Source organism: Esox lucius, chromosome 4, assembly GCF_011004845.1.
Source record: "Esox lucius isolate fEsoLuc1 chromosome 4, fEsoLuc1.pri, whole genome shotgun sequence".
NCBI lineage: Eukaryota > Metazoa > Chordata > Actinopteri > Esociformes > Esocidae > Esox > Esox lucius.
Window position 1 is genome coordinate 13362743 of NC_047572.1, and position 26805 is coordinate 13389547.

The following is a 26805-nucleotide window of genomic DNA, read 5'->3' on the forward strand; positions in this document are numbered from 1 at the left end:
TATCCGTTTCCAGCCAAAGCTGATTAAGCTGATCACGTTAGTATTGTCAGGGGTCTATAGTGTAGCTCGCTGTGTGGAAGAGCTCTTCTCTCGGGTCTCGTCCGGTCTGACTCAGTCAAACAATGTAATTTACCTGTGATGGTATTCAGGGCACAGCACTGTCCCTAGTGCCTTCGACTTCTGATAGTCATCTCAACCGTACGGTAGTGAGCAATTGAGCTCAGACAAATTGTATGCTAAAATCTCCTAACTTTAAATCTTAAAACAGTCGACTGAAATGACATCATTCCCAAGCATTTCACGGGATGGTGGTGACGGGTTGTCATTCCACTCAGTGTTGTATCCAGCGTACCACATCCAGTCTGAATACCTGTCTCTTTAGCTCGTGTTCTGATACATTGCCAAAGAGAGGGGCTTGCATTCATGTCAGTGTCCAACAGACAACAATGAATCATTGCTTTTTGGAGCTACTAACAGAGGCTAACTGCATCTAGGTTTGCTTGTCAAAATGCAAAATGTAAGTAATTAATAGTTTTTTTTTCAGTAATGTATTTGGTACACAGGCTTATATGAGCTCTTTCAGGTTTTGCTCTATGATATATTCATCCTCCGCTGGTTTAAAAGGTTTTCTGAATTTTGTACAAATATTTATTTATATATACATTTGTATGAATATTTATGTAATCAATGCTATTGAATGACACATTAGGTTCACCTCAAGTTAATTCATAAAATGTGCAAACGGGGTCACGTTGCCTGGCTGTCAACTTTAAAGGAAGTTAATTGCTCCTGGTGGATCAGTTAGAGCTTGTATACCGTCCAAATCTATGTTCTCCATAACCTTAACAACCAGAAGGCGTGTCCACCTGCCTCGTCCTGTCCAATCACCTCCAGGGCCATTGCGGGAAACACTGTATATGTTCTGTTGGCCAGTGGCGGTGCCTGGTTTATTGTTTCCTCCAAGAGGACCTTTGTGTCATTAGGGTTCTTGCTGTGCCCCTGGTCCAAGGTTGAGGTGTCTTAGTGCTGGTTGCCAGGTTACAGGCAGTCTGTGTGTATGTGTGCGCACTTGTATGTGTGTGTGTGGTGTGTTTGAGCAATGTGTGGACTGTTTCACTGGCCAGCTCTGGGGCAGGTGTGAATATACCTGCCGGTCTAACGCTCTAGCCAAGTGGGGGGTGGTGGGGGGAGGTGTCCAGGTCTCCAGGTCTCCACGCCAGAGCAGAAAGTCAAGGACATTTTCATTGACAATAGGCTCTACTTCTGAGCTGTGTCCTGCTCTGCAGCCAGCTCTCCCAATATTTTCTCATTGGTTCTTTAGCTGTGGTGATAATCTGGAGTTGCCGTGAAGCAAGAAGACTATATATATTTCAGTTTGTTTTTCAATTGAATTCTTCACAGTAAAGGTCACATTAAAAGTGGAAAAAGTACTGACATGATTTATCTTTGTCTCATTCTTTTACTTCACAAAAACCTGGCATTTTAACAGGGGTGTGTAGACTTTTTATATCCACTGTGTATATTGGGGATTATAACTGCTCGTGTTTGTGAGAGAACTGGCTGTCTCTCTGTCTTTCCCTCCTTTCATATTTATTTTCCACTTGCTGTCTCTCTGTCTGTTTCCCTCGACCTTTTCTGTCTGTCTCCCTGTCTATTTTCTCTTTATCTCTGTCTCCCTCCCCTCTGTCTCTCTCTTTATCTCTGTCTCCCTCCCCTCTCTCTCTCTCTTGATCCTGTAGTTGCTAGCCTTTATGATATATTATTATGTTGTAGTGGTCTGTGTTTGTGTGCGTGTAAGTTGATAACAGTAAATAATGATGTTGGAAGTGTCAGGAACCACTGACCCATCCATGCTACCTGATGGACTGAACAAGTGCAGTGTTTTGGTGCTCCCTCATGCGACATCACATCCTGTGCGAAAAGCATGACAGTCAATTCCAAACGTCAACACGGAGGCCGGAAATGGCTTTATTGGTTGTGTGCGTCAGACATCGACAGAGAGTCATCAAAAGGATTCTTTGGATTTGTGCAGTCAGTGCCTGCCGTGTGAACATGGCTTGTTCTATCAAGTGTTCCGATGGAAGGACTAAAAGGTTATAAGTCTTTGAGTGTTTTTTTTTTCTCCAGGCTAGATGAAAATGGGTTTAATGCAAGGCTTCAGTAGTGGCTAAGTGAAGATGGCACGAGGATGTGGAAAATGGCTGATCAGCAATCCTTCTTCTACATTCTCGTCGTTTGTGTGTGGTGGAGCGGTCTCTATGTGTCAGCAGAGAATCTTAAACAGAACTGAAAACAGAAATCAATTGCTGTTGCCTGTTGATTCCGCGCCCGAGAACCCACCCCCCCATGATCAAAACGACAAGAGTTTGGTTAGAAACATTTGGTCTAAAGGAAGTCCTCGGGCTACTAGTCAGAGAGCAGGAGACAACCTGTTGATACGTTGACTGTTCAGTTGATGTCGAGGGAGTAGGGACGATTTGAGACACACTAGTTTTACTGTTGAACCCGTGTGGTTGTGGGATTCCCGGTGTGAAACTCACCTTGTTGTATTTGAATAAAACACATGACAATGAACATGTGGTAGTTAATCTTGGCACTCTATCATCGGGACTTTGTGGACTGGCAGGTTTGTCTACTAGTCAAGACTGTTGGGCCAGCAAACGGCTGGTTGCTGGTTCTAATCCCCGAGCCGAAAAAGGGATGAGAAATCTTTTCATTCTGTCCCTGATCAAGACACCTAACCCGAATTACTCCTAGATTGTAACTGTAAATAAGAATGTTTTCTTAGCATTCTAACCATGTCAAATAACAGTTAAAATATTGAGAGATTCTAACCAACCCAAAACATTGAATCCATGTGGCCCAAATAGCGTACTATTGCTCATGTCTTGCACTTTGACCGGAGCCTGTGGGGGCCACCTTTGACCAGCATTTGTACCACATCTTTCATAAACTACACTTAGCTAAAACATACATTTTTGTTGTTTATTTGCACATAAAACCAAACCTCTTAATAATCGAAATATTGTTGTCTATTCCGTAACTTGCTGTGTGGGCAGGGAACAGCTTGTTGTGATTTTAAGGTGTGATCTTTTCAAAGTAGAAGATGAGAAACCAAATGTGTGTTCTTAAATGACCTTTGATTTCTTAATTTGATATTCCCAAAATACATTATTTATCACACGTATTGCTCTAGCTTCAAATGAAAAGAAGCTTCTAAGGATGTCTATATGACGTCCAAGAACAATCCTCTCACTAGCTGCATGTGTAATTAGCCTTTGTTTAATCCTAGTGGTTAATTATATGTTGTTACATTATAATGCTGATGACTCCACTGCAGCTATACGTCCTTATTTTATATCATAAAAAGGCTTTATTTAGTGCTTATAAAGACTTACAAAGACTTTGTGAACGCTACTTAAACCTTTTCCTTTAATGTTGGACCTAGATGACTCTACCTAAAGATAATGAGCTGTGGGTTGCTGTTGCCTCTGGGCTCTCATCTCATGTTTGGCTGACCTATCGGTTGACTCTCTGTGCTCTAAAGTTTCCCCTAGGTACTGACCCAGTATCAGCTATCATTCCCCCAAATCTATTCTTAAACCATTAGCGGCTGAAACGTAATACTGCGTCTGGAGTCAACCGGGGGCCTTATACCTCGTGATGAAGATGAGAGCAAGGGACTGACCTCTCGGTTGACCTCTCCTACAGGTGGTGACGCTGGGGAAGAACACTCATGGGTACCACTACGTCATCTCCAACCTGGTAAGTCGACAGTTCACATTCGGCTCCGGCGGCAGTTCTGTGTCGTTGAGACGCAGTGATGGGACCCTACTGTTGCCCTCCTTTGGATGCCGTCCTGTGAATGTTTTCATGCTTTGATAATGTTCAAAGGGAAGCCGTGTGGTTACAATGTCCCGGCAATGGCAGGATTATCAGTGATGAAATGAAGGGAAATGACACTGCGTGGCTTTTGTTACATGCAAATATCTGACTTTGGATTTTCATGTTCTGCGTGCCTAAAATCTATTTTTCATTTTGACTTTTTTAAACGTTTGGATACCGCGTCTGGTCGTTAGTCGTCACAGGGATGAAGTGGATAGTGTCAGCTTCAGCCTGGATCCTGTATTACCTCAGACTCGGACGCTCATGGAATTTTGGATTGCAGTTATCGGTCAGCTAGATGACCTTGGTCACTGTAATAACCATCTAAATAGTGAAAGAAATAGATGACATTTATAAGTTTATATATTTCCTGATTGCCTGTGCTGCAGGAAGGGGGCGTTGCCTAGGCAACCATCGGTGGTTTGTTACAACACCTTGCTTGTTTCCATTCATAGAGATCCTTTCCAATTTGGAAGTCTGCGGTTTCAACATAAAGCAACAAATTGTCATCATGTCGTGGAATCCATGTTTCTCTAGAGATTGACTTCATCGACACACCCCGCTGGCCCAAATCAAATCAAACTAATTAAATGTTTTACATGCTTCATTAAAAACACATGAAGACCTACTGTGAAATGCTAACTTTTCCAAAAATGCAGATATAGTTGATATTTTTTCTTCAAAGGATTGAAAACGTTGGCCGAAAGAAAAAACGAAACAAAACTGTGTTAATAGCAATTTTGTATTCAGTCAGCTTTTCGTTTTCAAATCAAGTTTTGCTTTTTGGTCTTCATCAAAAACCGTGTGATAACTACCTGATAACCATCATGTAGTCATTCAGTAATTGTGCTAGCCCTTGTCTCATCTTGTCTGGTCTAGGGGCCCCTCTTCCTCCTCTCTTCTCCTTTTCCATTCTCCTCCCCTTCCTCTTCTCTCTCCTCTTCAGTTCACTCCCCCTCTCGTCTCCTGTCTTCCTCTCCTCCTCTCCTCTCCTGTCTTCCTCTTTACCTATATGCTGCTCTCTCTCCTCTGTGTCCCTGTATTTCAAAGTCCCCATTATGTGCGAGTCACGGACACATGCCCTTGTACTTCATAACACGACACCACGCTCTGAAACTAGCAATTTGACCATGAAAAGAAAGCTCCCTCTGACATGGCTCCAGACAGCAGCGTGTAATTTGACGGCGGTTGGAGCTGCCGGCTTGTCAGAATACATTAGAATACACTACGCTTGATATTCCGTTCGGACGGACTGAGCTATCAACCGGGGGTGGGGGGGCAATTCAAACAAAAGTCCTGACTGTTATAACGATATTAGCAGCTCAACTCGTGTTGTTTGTGTGCCACGCATTCATTCCGTTGTGCCATATTCTATTTAGGAAAGCTGTTGTTCACAGCATAGTGAGGCAAACATCGGGGCCTCTGTTTTATCTGCGCCGAAAATGCCATTCTGTGACCAATGACCACCATGCAGGGTGTTTGCTGGGAGTTACTTGTAGCTTTGTGTCTGCATGCACCGTTCAAGGCGGAGGCGTTTAGATCCTCAACATACGGTCTAGGTGATCCATTGTACGGGTTCCGAGAAGCTTCACGTTCTACATCTCTTCATTTCCAGTTTCCCCACTTCTGTCACTGACTTTCTGTTCTTTCTCCTCCCACCCGTCATTCCTCTACCTTTTTTCCTTCATCTCTCTCCCTCTTCTCCCTCTCCTTCTCTCCCTCACCCCCCCCCCCTGCTTCCTGTCTAATCTCAGGGTTTCTCCAACGTGAGTTTGGACAAGGTCTTCCAAGGCGGTGCCAACATATCGGGCTTCCAGATAGTGAGCCCCGAGAACCCCATCGTTCAGCAGTTCCTACAGCGATGGGAGAGACTGGATGAAAGGGAATTCCCAGAGGCCAGGAACACCCCGCTCAAGGTGAACGCCACAGGCCACAGCAGCTGAGAGAGACCCGCAGTCATTTAGGCAATATGTTGGCTGTATGCCCCGCCCACGTCCATATACAGGACACTGTGTGTCTCCCATAGGGCCTGGTTAAGGTACTTTATAGGGAATAAACATTTAGGATGCAAATAGTATTATACATTATCAATTATTTTCTTCCAGGGTTTCCTTTATCTTCATTCCTCTCTTTTTTCTCGTCTTTATCTGTTTGTCTCTCCTCTTCCCCTCTCTTTTTTCCCTCGCTCCTCATACTCCTCTTATTCTCTCCCTTTCTTATCCGTCCTCCTTTTCCTGCCACGCCCCCTGCTCCGATAATCAATGTATGGATAGGCAGATGCTGAGCGAGGTTATAGCTCAGCTCCAATTTACGTGTGATTAAACAATAATGAAGAAATGAATGGATTTAGAATGACACCTAATTACCTTCAGTCACGGCATGGTAGTTAACAAACGAGCGCTTCTCCCCACTGGTGACAGGGTCAAGGTAGGTCCGAGACCAACAGATCGCTCGATGCGGTGGGATCGTTGCATCAACATTTTCCAAATCTGCAATTAAAACTCAATGAAGTTCTCACAGAGCACTTCTGCATGTCCTCAAAATAATCTAAGAGATAAGTCAACGAACGAATGGCTGAGGGGATTCACCAGCGAATTAATCCTGAGTTGTTTGCCAGCTGTATATTGACACGTCCCCTCTGTCCACCTCTGTCCTGGTCACTCTGCTCTCTGCAGTACACGTCGGCCCTGACCCACGATGCCATCCTGGTGATCGCGGAGGCCTTCCGGTACCTTCGGCGCCAGCGGGTGGACGTCTCGCGGCGAGGCGGCGCGGGGGACTGTCTGGCCAACCCCGCCGTGCCATGGAGCCAAGGCATAGACATCGAGAGGGCTCTCAAAATGGTACGATGGAGAGAGACAGAAACATGTATGGAAGCGTATGGGTTGCTCACGCAGGAGGCATAGAACTGCTTGGGTTTCTGGCTCCATAAAATGCATTATGATGATTAAATCTATAGTAGAGCAACTTTGACCAGGCTCGGTTGTGATACTCAGAGTCACACGAAGTCGTGGAACCTGACTGAAAGAGGCTGTCCATGGGCCTGGGAGACCTGTGAGAGGGTGTGTCTTGTTTCTGTGTATGGGCGGGCCTTCCTCTGTGTTAAGTGTGACTAACTGTCCGTGGGAGGATGTGTGCTGTAGGGCTCTGCGGTGCGCAATGTGGTCAGTGTAGGCAACTGAACAGCGACAGCTCTGGGAGAGCATGAGAAACAGAGAGAGGAGGTGACAGCCAGAGAGTGAAGGCAGTTAGACAGGTTGTGAAAAAGGATGATCCTCGTAAGACTGAGATATTGAGGGATTGAGAATGCAAATGAGAAGTGTCCACGAGAAAGGGGGTGGAGAGAGAGTGAGACGCTGAGAAAGAGAAAGGAAATGAAGGAGGGAAAAACAGAGATCCATGGAAAGAGACAGGTTCTCTCCTCCCTCTGCCTCCCGGATGTCCTTTCTTCAAGACTCCTCAAAGAGAAATTCTCTTCCTGCCCTCTAATGCAGACAGAATATCTTTTTCATTACCATAAACCCACATCTTTGTAAAGTCTATCTGTTCCATCAATTGATTAACGCCAACAGAACAATGTGCGCTGGTTTCTTCCCTGGTGAATACCCGCCAGTTCCTGGAACCAGCCGTTTACGACGCTGATAACAAGTTGGAGGTGCCGATTCGCTGTTTAACAAGTCGTTCCGTGTGTTCGGTGTCTCTGTGTGTAAATATCTCATGGCGCAGGTCCAGGTGCAAGGAATGACCGGGAACATCCAGTTTGACAGCTACGGCCGGAGGTCTAATTACACCATCGACGTGTACGAGATGAGAATGGGGGGACCGAAAAAGGTACCGACACGTATGCACACAACACACACACCCTAAGCGCACACGTGCCAACCACCGAATGACCAGACACACGCAAACAAACACGCGTGTCCGACTGGAGACCGGTAGCACTCAGAAATTGAGAGCGTAGGTCAATGAAATAATTCTGCGCAGCCTCAGCTTTTTTAATCTCAATTAATTCAGACCTTTCTGGTCTGCATCACGACAGGAGGAACGTCAGTCAAGTGTTTGGCTTTAGTTCAGAATTTTTTTTTCTATCACCGGTTGTGAAATATGATAGCGATACCCTCTCCTGTGAGACAGATGATGGACCATTCAAATGTGTCTCTGGAAGCTTCATCTAACACATGAAAGTGATGAACGACTACAACCTCAGATCACTCCGTCCACAGACAAACCTCACATTAGTCTGTGTAGGTGGTTAATTGATTGATTCCATTATTTATTTGATCACTGGAGGTGGGAGCTTTCTTCAGAATATCACATGCGCAAAGTTATCAAGGACGAAAACACAAAAGAAGCCAAAAGGCATGTTTCTGTGTTGGTCCTCTGAGAGGGTTGGAGTGGGGAAGACTTCTCTGATGGAGCCTGTCACGGTGGTTGGTGGCGACCGGAGAGGCTGATTGCTTCCTTCAGGCCGCGCGGCAGCACTCAGAGTGATGAGCTGTACAAGGCTGTTCTGACTGCAACAAGCCCCGGAGCGCCGAGGCCTCTCCTCACAGCTCCCTGCCACGCAACAGGGCCTGTGACTGTTGAAATAATCACTTCCCAGGACTTAACAGGGTTTCTAGGGTGACGTGAGAGACGTCTCCGTCGAAACCTTCGTGGCACTGCTTTCCGGACGTTCCCTAAATGCTCTCTTCCTGTTTAAGAACGGGGAGTCGGCGGTACGGACACAGCCTTCCATTTCGCACACCATTCCCTAAATCTGACCAGAGTCCTGTTGGCCTTCAGGAGGCCATTTGAGATGTGAATTTCCTGATTGGATCTTTAAATGCCGGCGGAAACGCGTGTGCTTCCGCTTACCGTGGCGATTAGCTGGAGCGGTACGTGTTCATTTTGGTGCAATGCACGGTTATACTTCCAGGCGCCGTGCTCCACGGATGGCTTTACCTCCACCGTAACATTTAACTCCTCGCAGCCAGAGAGCGAGGGAAAGAAAAAGTGAGAGCGATAAAGAGAGAAAGCGGGAGACACTTAGAGAGAAAGAGACAGACGTAGACAGATGGACGTAAAGACAGATGTGGGTAGAGAGGTGGGTCAGATGTGACCACGAGCCCCGGTCCCAGACGGGAGGGATATGTCCTAGCAGCGGGGGACGACAGTGGTGGGAGGTGTCTGGTCTGAGTTGGGCCACGGGTGATAGTGGCTTCTGACAGTAATGATGTATTGCCTTTTGACTACCGCTCACATACACACAGGCTGAGCTATAACACCATACACGCGCACACACACACCCAGGCTGGGCTATTACACGAGATGCGTGGAAATGACAGCGGTTACAAAGGCTCTCGGGTGAAACAACCTTTCCATTCCCGTCATTCGGCCGACACTCCTACGCTGCTGTACTTCTTCGAGCCGCTGCTACCGTTGCAAGCAGACCCGCCGCTAATGCGGAGGAAGCCAAAACAACCCCAACCATAGCCTAGGGCTGTCCCGCGGCGGCCTTGGTAGTGTAGCAGAGACTGCTCGGAGCTAGCCGCCGTGGGCGTTAACATCGGCTGCACACGTACACTGTAGATCTGCACTGGCAGAGAGCCGCTCAGACAAACCGCTAATGGCATTAGCTTGACTGGCTATCAACCGTGAGGCAATATATCCCGTGCGGTGGATCTACCATCGGTTGAAATTGAGTTGCGGCTCTGTAGCAGAGAAACAGCATTGAGATGGACAAGCTCCTGAGCAGGCCTGACACATTATGTTTCATTATTGAGCGTGTATGCATGCTCCCTGTATAGCACAGATCCCTGTATAAATTATTCAGCCTAAAACCTGGGTAGATGTAGTTGGGCAGGTTTCAATTAGAGCCACGGTGTGCTCCACTGCGAAACCAGAGGGGGGAGGGGTTCTCGCCGACATAGAAATAGAATGAGAAGAACGGAACTCATTCTAATCCTATGCTCGCTAACCTGTGTTTTCTCTGTTTCAGATCGGGTACTGGAACGAGTATGAGCGCTTTGTAAATGTGTTAGAACAGCAGGCGGTGGCCAACGAGTCCTCTTCCGTGGAAAACCGAACGATTGTGGTCACTACTATTATGGTACACTTTCCATGGCAACTTTAAAATGTACTCACCACAACGTATTCTGCCACTCAGGGCCGCGAGGTGAGGGTGTTGACACACTCTGCCCTGGGCCGGGCTGGGCAGAACCACATCTCTTTTGTGTTTGCTTTGCATCCACTCACTACACGTTGAAACAGTCCGACCGTCTGCACCGAGGAAAGAGTGTTCCAACTGTATCCGTGTGGGTGACAAAGCATTTTGATTTCTCATACTTCAGTGGCCTGTCGTAGCAGTGACATCACAATACTGGTATTATGCAATAGATGAACAACTGGGTAAATGGTTGAGTTGACTCCATCCAATAGAGAGAAAAAAAATCCCCCAAAAAACCATGCAAACCAACATAGAGCCATCCGTACGTAAGTAGACCGTGTCGTGTTTGTTCTCATCAAGTAAATGGTCCAATGACAATGCTGGGACAAAAAGAGGAGGAGCAATGATGGAGATGAATAAGATACCGCAATGGCTTCTCAAGGACGAAACAAAATAAATAGTGTTTGAGAGAGGGTAAGAGTATCAGTTGTGCTTTGATCCCCTCGCTCAAATCTATTTTGTATTGTTCCTCTGAGAGTTAGTTTTGTGATGAAGGATAGCCTCTGGTGGGTTGTTTTGGCAGGAATGAGATGTTTTACTTACATTTGCTGGCAGCAGTGTTGACCGAAAAGGGATTTCTTCCTCCTCTCTCATGAATATTTTACCATATTTGCTCATTATTGAGTTTTTAAATGACTTTCCCCCTTGCAAATGCAAAAATATTCAGAGGGCTGTCAATGCTAGCTCTCGCAATGGGTTTGTCCTATAGGCGGCCTTTGAATAATCAAAAAGATAAACACTCAAAGTGATGAAGGTCCTAAGAGTGCAGGGATACACTATGCATTCCTTCCTACACAATTAGATTACCTCTGAGTTCTGAAGGGTCTCTGTCTCATATTGCTCTCTCTCCCTCTTTCTTTATCTTTCTCCCTTTGTCCCTCTTCTCTCACTCTGTCGCTCTCTTCATTTGTCTCTCTCCCTCTCTGTCTCCCTCTGTCTCTTTCTCTCTCTCTGTCTTTGTCCCTCTTTCCGTACCACTCTCTCTCTCTGTGTTGCTCTGTGTTTGTCATTCTCCCTCTGTCCCTCCTCTGTCTGTGTCTTTCTCTATCTTAAAAGGAAGGCTTGACTATCACCTTCAGTAGATAAACATTATGGGGGGTTTACAGTCCAGTGGAAGGGAGGAAACAGGAGAGATATGCTCAGCACATAACAAACAAGCCATTGCTTCTCCACTTGCAAGCCTCTAATTGTGTGTTGGCTTTAATGATGTGGTTGTCTCTGTGAGTAGCACAGCATCTCTTTTGTTTGGTAATGATAATGTGCCCCCCCCCCAAACAAAATGAAAATAAAACAAGAAGGTAGCTTCACCACCGGCAGTGTTTGAAAATGGAGAGGGGGGGACAGCACGCTCAGCTTAAGTGGTGGTGTTTTTCTTTTCTTTTTTATATCTTGTATATTTTACTTACAAGGTATTTCTTTATTTGCATTTGTGGATTATAAGGATGGCTCCTTTTTTGGTGTTTTTTAGAATGATTGCTTTTAAAGCCTTCCTTCCCTTTACACATTGTTTTGGTGCAATTTTGAGATATTATAATATCAGCACTACCTTTCTGATCCCTCTCCAAGTCACTGACATTTACTTTATGAACCTTCATCCCCATCCCACCCCACTCTGGTCTAAACAACACCCAGCCAACTAATACACCCAGCCTAGTAATACACCCTGCCTACAGTAGTAATACACCCATTCTACTAATACACCCAGCCTAGTAATACACCCTGCCTACAGTAGTAATACACCCATTCTACTAATACACCCAGCCAAGTAATGCATCCCGCCTACAGTAGTAATACACCCATTCTACTAATACACCCAGCCAAGTAATGCACCCCGCCTACATGAGTAATACACCCGTTCTACTAATACACCCAGCCAAGTAATGCACCCAGCCTACACCTGTAATACACCCATTCTACTAATACACTCAGCCTACAGTAGTAATAAACCCATTCTCCTAATACCCTGCACTTACAGTAATAATACACCCATTCTACTAATAAACCCAGCCAAGTAATGCACCTGCCTACAGTATTAATACACCCATTCTACTAATACACCCAGCCAAATAATACACCCAGCCTACAGTAGTAATACACCCATTCTACTAATACACCCAGCCTAGTAATACACCCAGCCTACAACTGTAATACACCCATTCTACTCATACAACCAGCCAGCTAATACACCTAGCCAAGTAATACACCCAGCCATCTAATACACCCAGCCAACTAGTACAATTAGCCAACTAGTACACTTAGCCAACTAATACACTGAGCCAACCAAAACACCTAGCCAACCAAAACACCTAGCCAACTAAAACACCTAGCCAACTAATCCACCCAGCCTTCAATATACCCAGCCAACTAAAACACCCAGCCAACTAAAACACCCAGCCAACTAAAACACCTAGCCAACTAATCCACCCAGCCTTCAATACACCCAGCCAACTAAAACACCTAGCCAACTAATCCACCCAGCCTTCAATACACCCAGCCAACTAAAACATCTAGCCAACTAATATACCCAGCTATCTAATACACCTAGCCAACTAATTCACCCAGCCAATTAAAACATCTAGCCAACTAATATACCCTGCTATCTAATACACCTAGCCAACTAATACACCTAGCCAACTAATACACCCAGCCAACTAATACACCTAGCCAACTAATACACCTAGCCAACTAAAACACCTAGCCAACTAATACACCCAGCCAACTAAAACACCTAGCCAATTAATGCACCTAGCCAACTAATATAACCAGCTATCTAATACACCTAGCCAACTAATACACCTAGCCAACTAAAACACCCAGCCAACTAGTACAATTAGCCAACTAGTACACTGAGCCAACTAATACACCCAGCCAACTAAAACACCTAGCCAACTAATCCACCCAACCATCAATACACCCAGCCAACTAAAACACCTAGCCAACTAATATACCCCGCTATCTAATACACCTAGCCAACTAATACACCTAGCCAACTAATATACCCAGCTATCTAATAAACCTAGCCAACTAATACACCTAGCCAACTAAAAAAGGATGCTAGTGCTGCACACGGCTGCTAGAATCCTAACTGAGACAAAAAATATGTAACATATTACTCCTGTACTAGCCTCTTTACACTGGCGGCCTGTTAGGGTTAGGGTTAAGGTTTTATTGTTAACCTATAAATCAATACATGGACTTGCTCCTACTTACCTCGCTGAAATGATCCAACCATACATACCTACACGTAACCTACGATCACAAGATGCAGGCCTTTTAATTGTACCTAGAATTCTCTAAACAAACAGCCGGAGGCAGGGCCTTTTCTCATAGAGCTCCACTACTGTGGAATGATTTGCCAATTAAGGTTAGAAATGCAAACTCAGGTGTGTCTACTAAAGACTCATCTCTATAGCGTAGTCTATGATTAAGTGTAGCCTGGCCCAGGGGCGTGAAGGTGACCAGAAAGGCTTGATGCTGTCCACCCTTGCTGTCTTGCCAGGTGGGCTCTCATCACCATTGGGATGCCCTCCCTCCAATGCCTCTCGAGGGCAGAGTCACTAGCTTGTTGTTGTCTCTCTGTTGCGCACTTGTGCAATTGGGCTGTACTCTGCTGGCAATACTCAGCCCTCATTCAGGGTGGTTGCGGTTGATGGGTGTCCATTTGGTTGATGCTTGGCAATGTGGGTGGGTTAATTTCCTGCCTGTTGGGCCCTGTCCGGGGCCTCCCCCAGATAGGGCCACAGTGTCGCCGGACCCCCCTGTCTCAGTCCCAAGGTCTTACGCTGCTATATTATTGTGCTGGGGGAGTAGGGTCAGTTCTCCTTCTCCACTAAGTTTCCTTCTCCACTATAAATCCATGTTGATATGAGGAATGCATTTTCGGAATTTTCCCAGTCTCCTCCCGTTTTGAACTTAGGATGGCATGAGATCCTGGCCCACATCTGCGGAGTACCTGGCTTGGGGGACCCGTTGCTGTCCCTGTCCAGAGTCCTCCTGGTTGTGTTGCAGATCGAGACGATGCCTGATGATTTCAGCTGCCACTATGCTGACACCTTCCCCTCCCCCATGTTTGCCTTTTCCTTGTCCATCTGGTCATGCTTCCTGGACTACAATTTAAATAGACTCTAGACTCAGCCCACTCACATTTATTAATTATTACAATTGTAATCTTAATATGTTCACCTGGCACAGCCAGAAGAAGACTGGTCACCCCTCTGAGCCTGGGTCCTCTCTAGGTTTCTTCAAAAATGTTGGCATTCTTAGGGAGTTATTCTTAGCCACTGAAATTCAACACTACTGTTGTTTGCTTCTTGGGGTTTAAGGCCAGGTATTTTGTTAAAGCACTTTGTGACATCTGCTGATGTAAAAAGGGCTTTATACATACATTTGATTGATTGATTGATTGATTGACTAAAACACCCAACCAACTAATACACCTGGCCAACTAATACACCCGGCCAACAAATACACCCGGCCAACAAATACACCCGGCCAACAAATACACCCAGCCAACTAATACACCCAGCCAACTAATACACCCAGCCAACTAATACACCTAGCCAACTAATACACCTAGCCAACTAATACACCTAGCCAACTAATACACCTAGCCAACTAATACACCATGTCAACAAAAACACCCAGCCAACTTAAACACCCTGCCAACTAACACACCCATCCAACTAATACACCATGTCAACAAAAACACCCAGCCAACTTAAACACCCTGCCAACTAACACACCCATCCAACTAATACACCCATCCAACTAATACACAATGTCAACAAAAAATCCCAATCAACTAATACAGCCAGCTTAGTACATGACATTGTAGGAAGACATTGCAAACTGATTTTGGTTCCATACACACAGAAACTCACATGCACCTACTTAGGGCTTTCATGGAGCTGGGGGTGTTTATTGCTGGGAGTTTGCTTGCCATGTCCTGTGACACCTGAATCATCTTGGAGCTTTTATCAGTGTGTAGGTCACCGCATCTGTGGTGCTTCATCTGAGCATGCATGCATGAATCTAGTTAACCATTCGTGTGTGTGTGTGTGTGTGTGTGTACAAACATACTTGTGTGTGTGTGTGTGTGTGTGTGTGTGTGAATATAAACCAGCATATGATCTGACTATTAACAGGAAGCTCCGTATGTGATGTTCAAGAAAAACCACATGAATCTGGATGGGAATGACAGATATGAAGGCTACTGTGTCGATTTAGCTGCCGAAATTGCAAAACATGTGGGGATAAGATACAAACTGTCAGTAGTAGCCGACGGGAAGTACGGAGCAAGAGATCCTGAAACCAAGACGTGGAATGGGATGGTGGGTGAACTGGTGTACGGGGTGAGTACCTCCTCAGACAGTCCCATCAACCTGACACTGCTTCCACCTTAACCACCACTTTCCCTTCACTTGTACTGCATTTCTTATTCATGAGGAGTGTCACTGTGTCTTATGAGGAGTTAAATAGTAAAGGTAGGTTTATTGAAAAGCCTACATCCCACATTAACCTATGGGCTTACTGTAATCAACATTACTGTAGATTGTGGATGTGCTGTCGTTGATAAAATGTTTGAGATGTTCTGTTTTTTAGTGTTCCCCAAGGAGTTCACATCAGTCCGGACTGGTATCGTTTGGTTTGCAATGCGAACCCGAGTTTGGAAAAACTGCTCCAAACTATTTTGCCGTGAAAGCCACCTTATTCTCTAAATGCATCAAACCGGCAGAAATGATTTTGTCTTATTCCGGAGCCTCAGAGGCGTATTGGAACCAGCGTAGGGCCCTATATAAAATGCATGACGGTTACATTTTCTCATACAGTACGTTCAATTCCTCCACCATCAGCCAGCAGAGATTGGATGTGTCCCATATGGCGCACTACTCCCTACATAGCGCACTATGTTTCAAAGGGCTCTGGTCAAAAGTTGCGCACTATATAGTTTAGTTGACATTCCACGATTTTGGACGGATTCATTGCCTGGTTTGACTTCCTAACTCTGGGAAATGATCTTCCGCATGGGAAACGTTCACTCTCAAGTCCCCTCAGATGGGTAAAGAGAAAATACTCCCATTACAGTACCCCTGTACATTTTACTTTTTTTGCGTGGTGTGACAGGCAAGGCAGGACTAACGATTGTATAAAGCCTGTGTGACCTTATGACCGGTAAATTAATTAGATTTTAGTTGTCTTTTAAAGGTTAGCCCTGAAGCTCTTACTTTACGGCAGAGTATTTTCTCCTCTATTGATTGACCGTTACCACGGACAACGTTAGAATTAAGTGGTTATATTAGGTCACCCCTGGCTGGTCTACAATCAGAGTGTCCAGCTGGTAGAAAAAAACAATCACACTGACTCCTTTCCTGGGTTTATTGGTGTATTTCACCACTGTTTGACCCCGCACCAAACAATCTGTTTTGGTGTTGCTCCGTTTCGTGGTCTTCTCCTAATGTATGCGTAGGAAGTCAATGTGGCAGCTAGGCTGCGAAACAAAGACTCGTCCTTCACGAGTCACTGCCTCTAAAGAAAAGCCTGTTTTGATTAATTGTGTCGCGCTCTACACCCAATCTGCTGCAGTAATTTTAAATACACAAGTGACTGGTCTATTCTTCTGACGCTTTTTAACCAAGATAGAAAGCCTGTCGCCTTGTGAGTAAAATAAAGCCACCATCACTTTTGAGGATGTGTTTTGATAACAAGCCATGATGGAATGTGTGGAGTAGGGAAGAAAAAAAAAGACAGAAAAAAAGACGAGTGATGGCAAAAGACAAAAGCATTGTCTCCTCTCTAGGCGTGCGGGCGATCTGAATGGGAAGGAAGATTGGAGGGTTTATTCTCACAGCCCCTTGTTTTTTTATTTCTCCTACATTAACCATTCTACAGGCTATAGTTTAAAACCTAGGCGTTTTTTCTACCTGTTTAGACAGCCCTTCATTCCAGTTCCACTCCACATATTTCAGTGTTGTGTTGGAGAAAGATGATCGGGCCCTATTAATCATGTTATGAAACGCAGTGGTCACGTCTCAAATTCCATCCTGTTCCCTTGATATCACGCACTACTTTTCCAAGGGCCCATAGAGAATAGTCTGCCATTTGGGGCGCACTTTGTTTTGGGGATATTTCCACTGTCTGCTACACCTATACATAACTTATTTCCTTTGATCAGCTATTTATATGCAAATAATTTTCTGATTTATTGACACTCACGGTGAATTTCATGAACTAAAGAGATAAATGGACATATATTCCTGTAATGTATATTATTAGTAGCCGGTTTTCTGAAACCCTCTGGTGGTCGAATTTAATCAGTGTTTCACAGTCTGGGAGCTTTCAGTCAACACCCGGGCTCAACACAGGGCTGTAGGGTGCCGCCTATTTAACATCTAAATCAAACGTCCATTTATTTGTGTGTAATTACGCCTAATCTGGTTTTGGAAATCTGTTTGCCTTTCAGTCTATTTGCCTTTCAGTCTGTTTGCCTTTATGCCCCACATGTTCATGTGGGACACATTTGTTGAGACTGAATAGTCTCTGTAGTACATGCTGGTGTACAAGTCTACATAAAAACAACAAAAACCACTGAGCAGGAACCGAACTAACCCACTCTACATGTCCCTGTTTCCAGAGAGCTGATATAGCTGTGGCACCTTTGACCATAACACTGGTCCGTGAGGAGGTGATCGACTTCTCCAAGCCCTTCATGTCTCTGGGCATCTCCATCATGATTAAGAAACCCCAGAAGTCCAAGCCCGGCGTCTTCTCCTTCCTGGACCCGCTGGCCTATGAGATCTGGATGTGCATCGTGTTCGCCTACATCGGCGTTAGTGTGGTTCTGTTCCTGGTCAGCCGATTCAGCCCGTACGAGTGGAACCTGGACGAACAGGATGAAACCAAAGACCCGCAGACCCCGCCAGATCCTCCCAATGACTTTGGCATCTTCAACTCTCTGTGGTTCTCTCTGGGAGCCTTCATGCAGCAAGGATGTGATATATCACCCAGGTAGGAAACAAGCTGACCAGGAAGAACAATGGGCTGGATCTGATACTGAAATATAGTGGTGTAGATCTGATGTAGAAATATAGCAGTGTAGATCTGATGTAGAAATATAGTGGTGTAGATCTGATGTAGAAATATAGTGGTGTAGATCTGATGTAGAAATATAGTGGTGTCCAGACGACTGCCTTTGAGAACCTCTCTTTCCCCGCTGTCACTCCCCTCGATATATATATGGATTTGATTACATTACTACTGAGCTGTGCAATCAGATGGATTTTTATGGACGACAATTAGAGCATTGGTCAAGCCTCCTAACATCATCAGTCACACTGCAGTCGCCCCATCAGATCTCCACTATCTCACTCATTGCCGATTTATTACACCTATTACATTAAGTTGTGTCTCGAACGTCCGCATGTTATAGAATTGCCACGGCCAGATGATTTCATCAATATTTTATTTTATGTTTGGGCTAGACGAGTTCCAACTTCAAGCTTTTTATCCTGGATTAGTTAATCATGAAGTTGGAGCTCAATAAAACGGGAACCCCTGGTTCCCAGAATGCACCGTTGACGCAGAGGGTGCGGTTTGGGACGACACCCATGAAACATCTTTAGCTCTTAAAAATCAACACCTCATGTAGGGGCCGGTTTCTCAGCCGGCATTTGAAGGTGTCTTTTGATACACCGACTCAGTATTCTGGGTTTTACAGGGTTAAAGATTCGATTCCAGCGGCCCGTGCCAGTAGGAGTGTGACAGGTTTAATAGGTTCATTGGTGCAGTGCACAAACTATAAAGTGTCACTGTGTCATTATCCTTTCCAATATGGAATGGATGGCAACCAGCTGTGCTTTACTCCCTCTGCTAATGGCATCTCTCTCTAATGTAATGCCAGAAATGCCTTGTTAACTCACTCCTTATCTCACATGCTTTCTCCCCACCCCCCCCATCCCTCTCTCACCATCTCTTAGGTCCCTATCAGGGAGAATAGTAGGTGGCGTGTGGTGGTTTTTCACTCTCATTATAATCTCCTCCTATACGGCCAACCTGGCTGCCTTCCTCACAGTGGAGAGGATGGTGTCCCCTATAGAGAGCGCAGAGGATCTGGCTAAACAGACTGAGATCGCCTACGGAACACTGGACTCGGGTTCCACCAAAGAGTTCTTCAGGGTGAGTTCCAGAACACGGCGCTGCGGCTAACAACTGGTCCATCAGCTAGTTGGTCCACCGGGTTGATCACGTGACACAGCTGCCTGGTCATTCAGGGGCTAATCCTATATCCCACTTAAGTCTCATTTTAATGTATTCTCCCAATGACATCACACGTGATTTAAGTGGAAGTTAGGATCTGCCCCTCGGCTAGTACTCCTGGTAACTCGGTACAACTGGTTGGTCAGCTGGTTTTAGTACAACTGGTCAATCAACAGGAACTGCGGCAGAATACATTGTACTTTTTGTTTGGCATAATGCAATCTGACATTTTCAACAGCGTCCTGTATTTCGTATTAAAACCATGGAAACTTCCTACTGCTGTTTTTAAGTGCACAGGAGCCTGGGAAGTACTTCTTGAACCTCTGTGACATCACATGAAGGGTGAACATAAGCAGTTGGCCTTGTCAGCAGAAAGACTGATTGCTAATGACGTGTCTGACACACACCGAAACGCACACACACACACAGATTTAACATCAGCTTTCTAGTTCACAAGGGTCAGCACACCAAACCTGACTGTGTGTGTGTGTGTGTGTATATGTGTGTCTGCACGACTAATTGGTGCTGGTGAATAAAGAGCCTGCAGGCCAAATAGAGCAGGGGTTGTAGGAAGCAATATGTCCATCGACAGAGAGGGACTGGCCAGCCAATTAACTCATCAATTAACCAAATTCTCATTTAACAGAATTCATCCACACAGATCAGTGGAGTGTACGTTTATTATCTTGTTTGTACGGGATGTGCAGTACATGGTATATGGCCAACAGTACATGGTATATGGCCAACAGTACATGGTATATGGCCAACAGTACATGGTATATGGCCAACAGTACATGGTATATGGCCAACAGTACATGGTATATGGCCAACAGTACATGGTATATGGCCAACAGTACATGGTATATGGCCAACAGTACATGGTATATGGCCAACAGTACATGGTATATGGCCAACAGTACATGGTATATGGCCAACAGTACATGGTATATGGCCAACAGTACATGGTATATGGCCAACAGTACATGGTATATGGCCAACAGTACATGGTATATGGCCAATAGTACATGGTATATGGCCAACAGTACATGGTATATGGCCAACAGTACATGGTATATGGCCAACAGTACATGGTATATGGCCAACAGTACATGGTATATGGCCAACAGTACATGGTATATGGCCAATAGTACATGGTATATGGCCAACAGTACATGGTATATGGCCAACAGTACATGGTATATGGCCAACAGTACATGGTATATGGCCAACAGGTTCCTTCCTAACAACACAATAGAAAAATAGATAATTAAAATAGATAAGAACAATTTAAAATAGTGTTAAGACATTATTTTCTGAAATATTTACACAGATAGGAGGGTGGGGGTGTTGGAAAGCTTAATAATCCAAGTGTTTAGCAGCAGATATTATGTGTGTGTAGCAAGAATCCATGTAGTGTGTGTGTGTGTGTGTGTGTGTGTGTGTGAATATGTGTATTTCACTGTGGGCTTGTGTGACGGTGAGTGCTTGTGTTCCAAGTTGCACATAGAGTGTAACATAGCCTTCTATGTATATTCTGTTGAAAAGTGGTAATTAGAGGGGGTGTATAGAAAGGGAACGTGTAGGACAGCATTTGTTATTCAGCGCACTGTACACAACCTGTGACTAACGTGGGTCATTAATACTGCAGAAGATTGTGTGCTTACTGTTTTGTGCCTGCTACACACACACACACACAGACACACAGGTTAAAGAAAAACAGATTTCACATGTTCCATATGCATAATGTACTCTTTCTAGACTTTGCATGCAGAGTAGAAATTACAAGAACTGCTCAAACACAGGCCTTTTCATTAAAATTGGAGAGAAACTGATTAATGGGAGCAGATCAGGTGTGTGTGTGTGTGAGTGTGTGTGTGTGCGTGCGTGCGGGCGTGTGGGAACCACATTGGGGTCTAATTAGCCAGATACGGTAACACAGCTGGAAACTTTAAATCAGTCACAACATTTCAAACAGACAGATGCCGTCGTCCTCTGACACCCCAGCTTTAATATTTGATGCTTTCACCTGGCTTCTTCTTTTATTTAGAAAGGAACAGGCAGGCTGGCAAGCACAGCACAACTTCATGATGACTCGTGTTTGGAAAGTTTTTCTTTTTTTCCCTCCGCATGAATGCAGCCGGGACGGAGATAAAAATAAATAAAAAAGAATCTTAACAATCATGTCTGGTTTTGGAAATACAGATTTCAAGATTAAACAAATAGGGATGTTTGTTGAGGAGCGGTTCCCCTGAATCCGGTTGAACATAAGTTTCATGTGTCACAGCACACTAAATGGAAAGCTTAGCTAGCTGTCTCACTAGCTACGCCGAGAAGGCGGCGGCAGACAGAGCGGTAATTGGCTATGCTCAGCTTGTAGTCAAGGTGTATTTGGGGTGACAATGTGTGCTTCTGGGAGAAAAAGGTGTTGAGACCGTAGTCTGGACAGCGCTATTTCTCACAAAACGTGTTCATCTTAAAATGCCTGAAAGTTCCTCACCCTCTCTGCCCTCCCAGCCAACCAGATGGACTGTACAGATAGCCCCGCAGTGCAGACCCGCTCTCTATTTCTTCCCGACATATTTCCCAAAGATGCAGATGCGTATTTTCACTCGATAGTCATATCCCGACTGTGAAAACTGTTACTCTAGTACATCCAAGCGCTCCCAGATGCCTCCTCTTCCACCGTCACGAGTGGGACAGCTGGCGGGGGACAGAGGGAGAGACAGGACCGGTGAGCCCAGTGGACGGCTGCAGGGTTCTGGGCTCTTGGCACCCAGTTTCCCCCTCCGCCTCCGGGCCGTGCCTCTTCTTCTGCGAACAAACCCGACGTCTCTCTCTGCGCCACTGGTGCTGCCTGTTCTTCCCCAGAGTCCGCCCTGCTCCTTTCCAGTCTCTCAAGCCTCCGGCAAGTCTGCCTGTTCCGTCTGCCCCTGGAGACTCGCAAACCAGACGTCCACAGTAACAACTGTCAGGCATTGCTTAGCCAAATGTTTAGCAACTTTTTTTTAGGTGACCCGCTAAATGTTTGTCTTCGTACTTGTGGCTCTAGCAGTACTTTTTGAAACCTACCTGCCAAAGTAGTCAGGTGTGGTGAAATTGCCCTTTAAGGGATGTGTTGTATCATACATATTGAATCATGGACATGTTATAGACATTATGTACACGTTTGATGATGACTGGTGAGAAGCCCTGATATTACTGGGGAAGTATAGCATTGGAACATCAACAAACTGATTTGTGTCACGAACGTACTCTAGGCCCCTTTTGGCGCACTATTTTTTAACAAGCCCATAGGGTTCCGGTTAGAACCCTTATCATTTGAGAATAGGGTGACGTTTGAGAAGTAAACATTACCAAGTGTACACCTCATCTCTCGTCCCCTCATTAGACCACCAAACAAACATGAATACTTAGTGTTCTACTATACTTACGTGGAGACAGAGACAGCTATTCCACTCAGTAGCTTATACAATACCTAAAGCTTTGACATTGCATTATGAGTGTGCCTAAACAGTGAGAGCGAGAGAAAATAACACTCCCTAGAGCGTTATCTTAAACCTGGAGCACACGCCGTCACGTCGGCTATTGCGGGTGTGGTCTGCACTCTAAATGGCGACCGACAACAGCTTGAGTGCAGTCACCAATGCACCTTACTGAGCGTGAAAATCAATTTCACGTCTCAGCTATCGCAGTGCAGACACTATGGCTCGTACATTATATCCTGCAAGTATATACATGATGTGATATGAAGGGATTTATTTTCATACATACGCGGCGCGTTGGAGAGAGCTGTGATGTGAGGGGAGTTGGGGGGGCTGGGGGGTGGGGGGCACAGAGGTATTCAGAAGCAGACTTCTGAAGAAGAGGAACTACACGACGTTTGAGCCTAGCCCAGCACAATCCGTTGCGCATCAAAATCAGCCGTCCCCCAGCTCTTGTCAGAGTATGTTTGGGTCTGGCACAGTGTAAAGGAACGGGAGGCTGCTACAACAAAGATTAGAGGGTCCGCATAAAGGGAGAGCCTGACAGAAGAATTGTCAGCCTGGGTGGGAGATAGATATAGCTTCAAGGAGGAGACAGCTCTTAGAGGGTCCTGTCTAACTTCACATGAACATTGACGGAGAGGGCGAGAAGAGAGGGGGAAAGGGAGAGAGAAAAAGAGAAAGGAGAGGGAAGGAGGTATTGAATACCAGCACTCAACCCTGGTGACATACCAATCGGTATTCTGGACATGGGCAGATGGGTGTACTTCAATGTCAAAATATAAATGACTGCAGGTCCCCACGGGTATTCCGCATTCAGGTTGCATTCCGCATACAGGTTGCATTCCGCATACAGGTTGCATTCCGCATACAGGTTGCATTCCGCATACAGGTTGCATTCCGCATACAGGTTGCATTCCGCATGCAGGTCTCATTCCGCATACAGGTCGCATTCCGCATACAGGTTGCATTCCGCATACAGGTTGCATTCCGCATACAGGTTGCATTCCGCATGCAGGTCTCATTCCGCATACAGGTTGCATTCCGCATACAGGTTGCATTCCGCATACAGGTTGCATTCCGCATGCAGGTTGTGCTGCCGTATTATTCATTATTGGAATATTGACTTAAAGAAAATCTGAAAGGAATGTCCTGAAATGAAACACAATGAGAGTAAACATATGGTTGGGGTTGAATGTGCCGCTGGGTGCTTTAGTGTAGAGCTTTAACTACATCTGAGTGTTTACGTGGGCAGAGAGTCCCTGATGAAAGCAGCTCGCAATGCCAGAGGATGAAATGAAGTGACACTACATCTGTAGTTTTGAGGCCAGTGGACATGGAGCTTTTTCCCCACATCCGAACCACATTCTTTTCCCCAAACAGTGCACTATTTTTGCCCACACTGCAAAAAACATATTTCGAAAAAAATACAAAAATCTCGTTATATTTGAGGAGATATTTGCTTGAAATAATCTGCCATTGGAACAAGATTCATTACTTGATATTCAAAGTGTATTTTCTAAAACCAGTCGTTTTTATCTAATACAACTTTAGGTTGTTAAGAAAAATATACCTAATTTTAAGAAAACAAGACAAATATAAGACATGTATATGTTTTGCAATGCAGAGTGCTTCGAGGGGCGCTAATAGTGGATAGGTTTCCTTTGAAAATGCGACCTTGAGAAAGCAAGCACCTCATCGATACAGTTTAGGGGCTGTTCTGTATGAAAGGGGCCATTCATTTTGACTTTGCACTGTCCACTCCAAGTGTTTTTAAGAACTAGTTCAGACTGTTTTTTGAACAACAACATCAAAGCTTAAAGAATATTTTTACTAATGATCTACGGACACATGCACTCGTAAATAAGCCTTTGTTTCTTCCACCTCATTGCTTCTTGCAGCAGTAGAATAGAGCAGCCCACACAACGAGGAGCAAAAAATGGTGTGTGTGTGTGTGTATGAGTGTGTGTGTGTTTGTGCCATAGTGCATTTGTTTGTGTGTGCATGCAAGTCTGTCTGACTCATCTCACAGCAGAGCAAAAGCTTGACCAACCTGAATGGCTGAGAGCAGGAGAAAACCATCCATTAAATACTGATTTTCCTCCGTCCTTGGTCTGAGATCATTGTGTTCCAATCACAGAGGCATGTCAGGTCAACAGTGACAGTGACTGGAACGAGACCGAGAGGATTCTACCTGTATGTTTACAGAGATGGACAGAACAAAAAGAGATGCTGTCTAGTCATGCTCTTCAGCCGTCAGTGTTTCCCAAACTAAGGGTCCCGACCCTACTGTATTTGGGGTCGCCCTTATTTTGAAAATGGGGTCGCAAAAAATAGCTGGGGGAATGTGTTGCTAAATGTGATTGCAGCAAGAGCGATTCCTATTCGCTTCCTTAAAATGGGTCTCTTGTGTTTAAGGATCCGATTGGAACTGAGTGGGGAGGGCGAGACAGTAAATCATTGATGTTCTTTTCTACACAGTATATCATAAACAGTGCTTGCCCTATAACATATGCTTGCTTCAGAAAGTATTCAGACCCTTTCACTTTCTCCAAATGTTGTGTTCTAGACAGAATTTTTCCAAATAAAATGTAAAAGAAATGTGGATCATCGTTGAGCTGCCTCTGGACGAAAAGGCCTCTCCCACTTCGGACCGATCCGGTTCTGCGTCTATCCAACCCCTTCCAGCCTCTCAACACCCGTCCACTGCACCTTTTCATGCAATGTTCCCTGTTCCCCCGATGCTGTGTATTGGATATGAACACTCTCCTTCCCCCTGTTCCCTGTTCCCCCTGTTACACCAATGTGGGCATGTCATCTCAAATGACAGAATATATCAGAGTAGTGGGGACTGGTGGAAGGGTGGAAACATTTCCAGAGTTCCAGGTGACGATATTCTGTAAGCGCCAAGTTAACATGTGCATTTGTTTTTGGATACATTTTACATAGATATTTTGTGTTTGGATGTGGAGTTGTAGCTTTCCCTGAAAAAATATGGAAAATGAAAGTGCCTGTAGTGTTATGGTGCATACATTTTTAAATTGTTTAATTCTTTGTTTTGTATCCAAAAGAGGGGATAACTTATTCATTTTTATTATATTTTTTGGGAAACAAACATTCTTTTGTAGACTTTGAGCAGGTTCCAATTAGCCAACCTTAAAACAGCTTCTCTGAAGTTTGTGTGCATCACAGAATGAAAAACTAGGTTAGTTGCTACAGCTTGTTTTTTAAGAACGAAAATTCAGGAGGACGTTCCTTTGATGATAACTGATCTGACAAAGCAAAGTAAAAAGGAACTACACTCTTTTGTATCCTAGACTCCCTGCTTTCCAATGCTGTGTCAGACTTGTGTCTAGCTCTTATAATTGGAGTTTTCCCGCACAGTTTAGTTTGTTTTACCTAAGCTTCTCACTGATAAAACACCGCCATTTGTGCCCTCCTTTAATGCAATGTATGAATGTTTTATACCAGCAGATTCTTCGGTGGTCACCTTAACAATTATATACATAAAAATAAGTGAACAGGATGTTGCCATCATCAGCACACTCGGATCTATGAATGTTAGAAGTGACAATGTCATCAAGATAACCATTGACTCCATCCATCCAGTTACTATGGACACAGTTGTCGGATTTAATCACATTGGAGAGCCCACTGAGATATAATTTAGCTTGTATGAAGCATTCAATCATAAAGAGACAGAGACCCATGCACCTACATTATAAAGCTCTATGTGCGATGCTAACTGCATAATTGCTCATCAAATGTCCATTTTGTTACCGGAGATGGACCTAGTGATTCACGGTGTCCTAAGTGAAGGTGGAACGACGACATTATGAGCCTGAATGTGAAGGATTACGTTCTAAAGCCGACAGGAGCCCAGAGGTGACAGCGGAGATGCAGCTGTTGTGTTGATGCACGGCCCAAGGTTGGGTTCACTTCTGCCAGTCTGTGTGCTCGCTGTCTGCCTGCCTGCCT

At 44.9% G+C, this 26805-nt stretch overlaps 1 protein-coding gene across 5 annotated transcripts in view; it reads left to right on the forward strand.

The window, feature by feature from the left end:
- The window catches only part of gria3b (glutamate receptor, ionotropic, AMPA 3b), a 117860-nt gene that overhangs the window by 74251 nt on the left and 16804 nt on the right, over positions 1-26805 (forward strand). For all 5 annotated transcript variants that reach the window (XR_004575655.1, XM_010896450.3, XM_010896459.3 and 2 more), the window contains exons 5-12: positions 3712-3765; positions 5640-5801; positions 6561-6728; positions 7612-7716; positions 9866-9976; positions 15238-15444; positions 17724-18097; positions 19066-19264. Coding sequence is in view for 4 of the 5 variants with exons in the window: in XM_010896450.3 (XP_010894752.1) it covers positions 3712-3765; positions 5640-5801; positions 6561-6728; positions 7612-7716; positions 9866-9976; positions 15238-15444; positions 17724-18097; positions 19066-19264 (1380 nt within the window). In the remaining variant the exon portion in view is untranslated. The remainder of the gene's footprint in view (positions 1-3711; positions 3766-5639; positions 5802-6560; positions 6729-7611; positions 7717-9865; positions 9977-15237; positions 15445-17723; positions 18098-19065; positions 19265-26805) is intronic.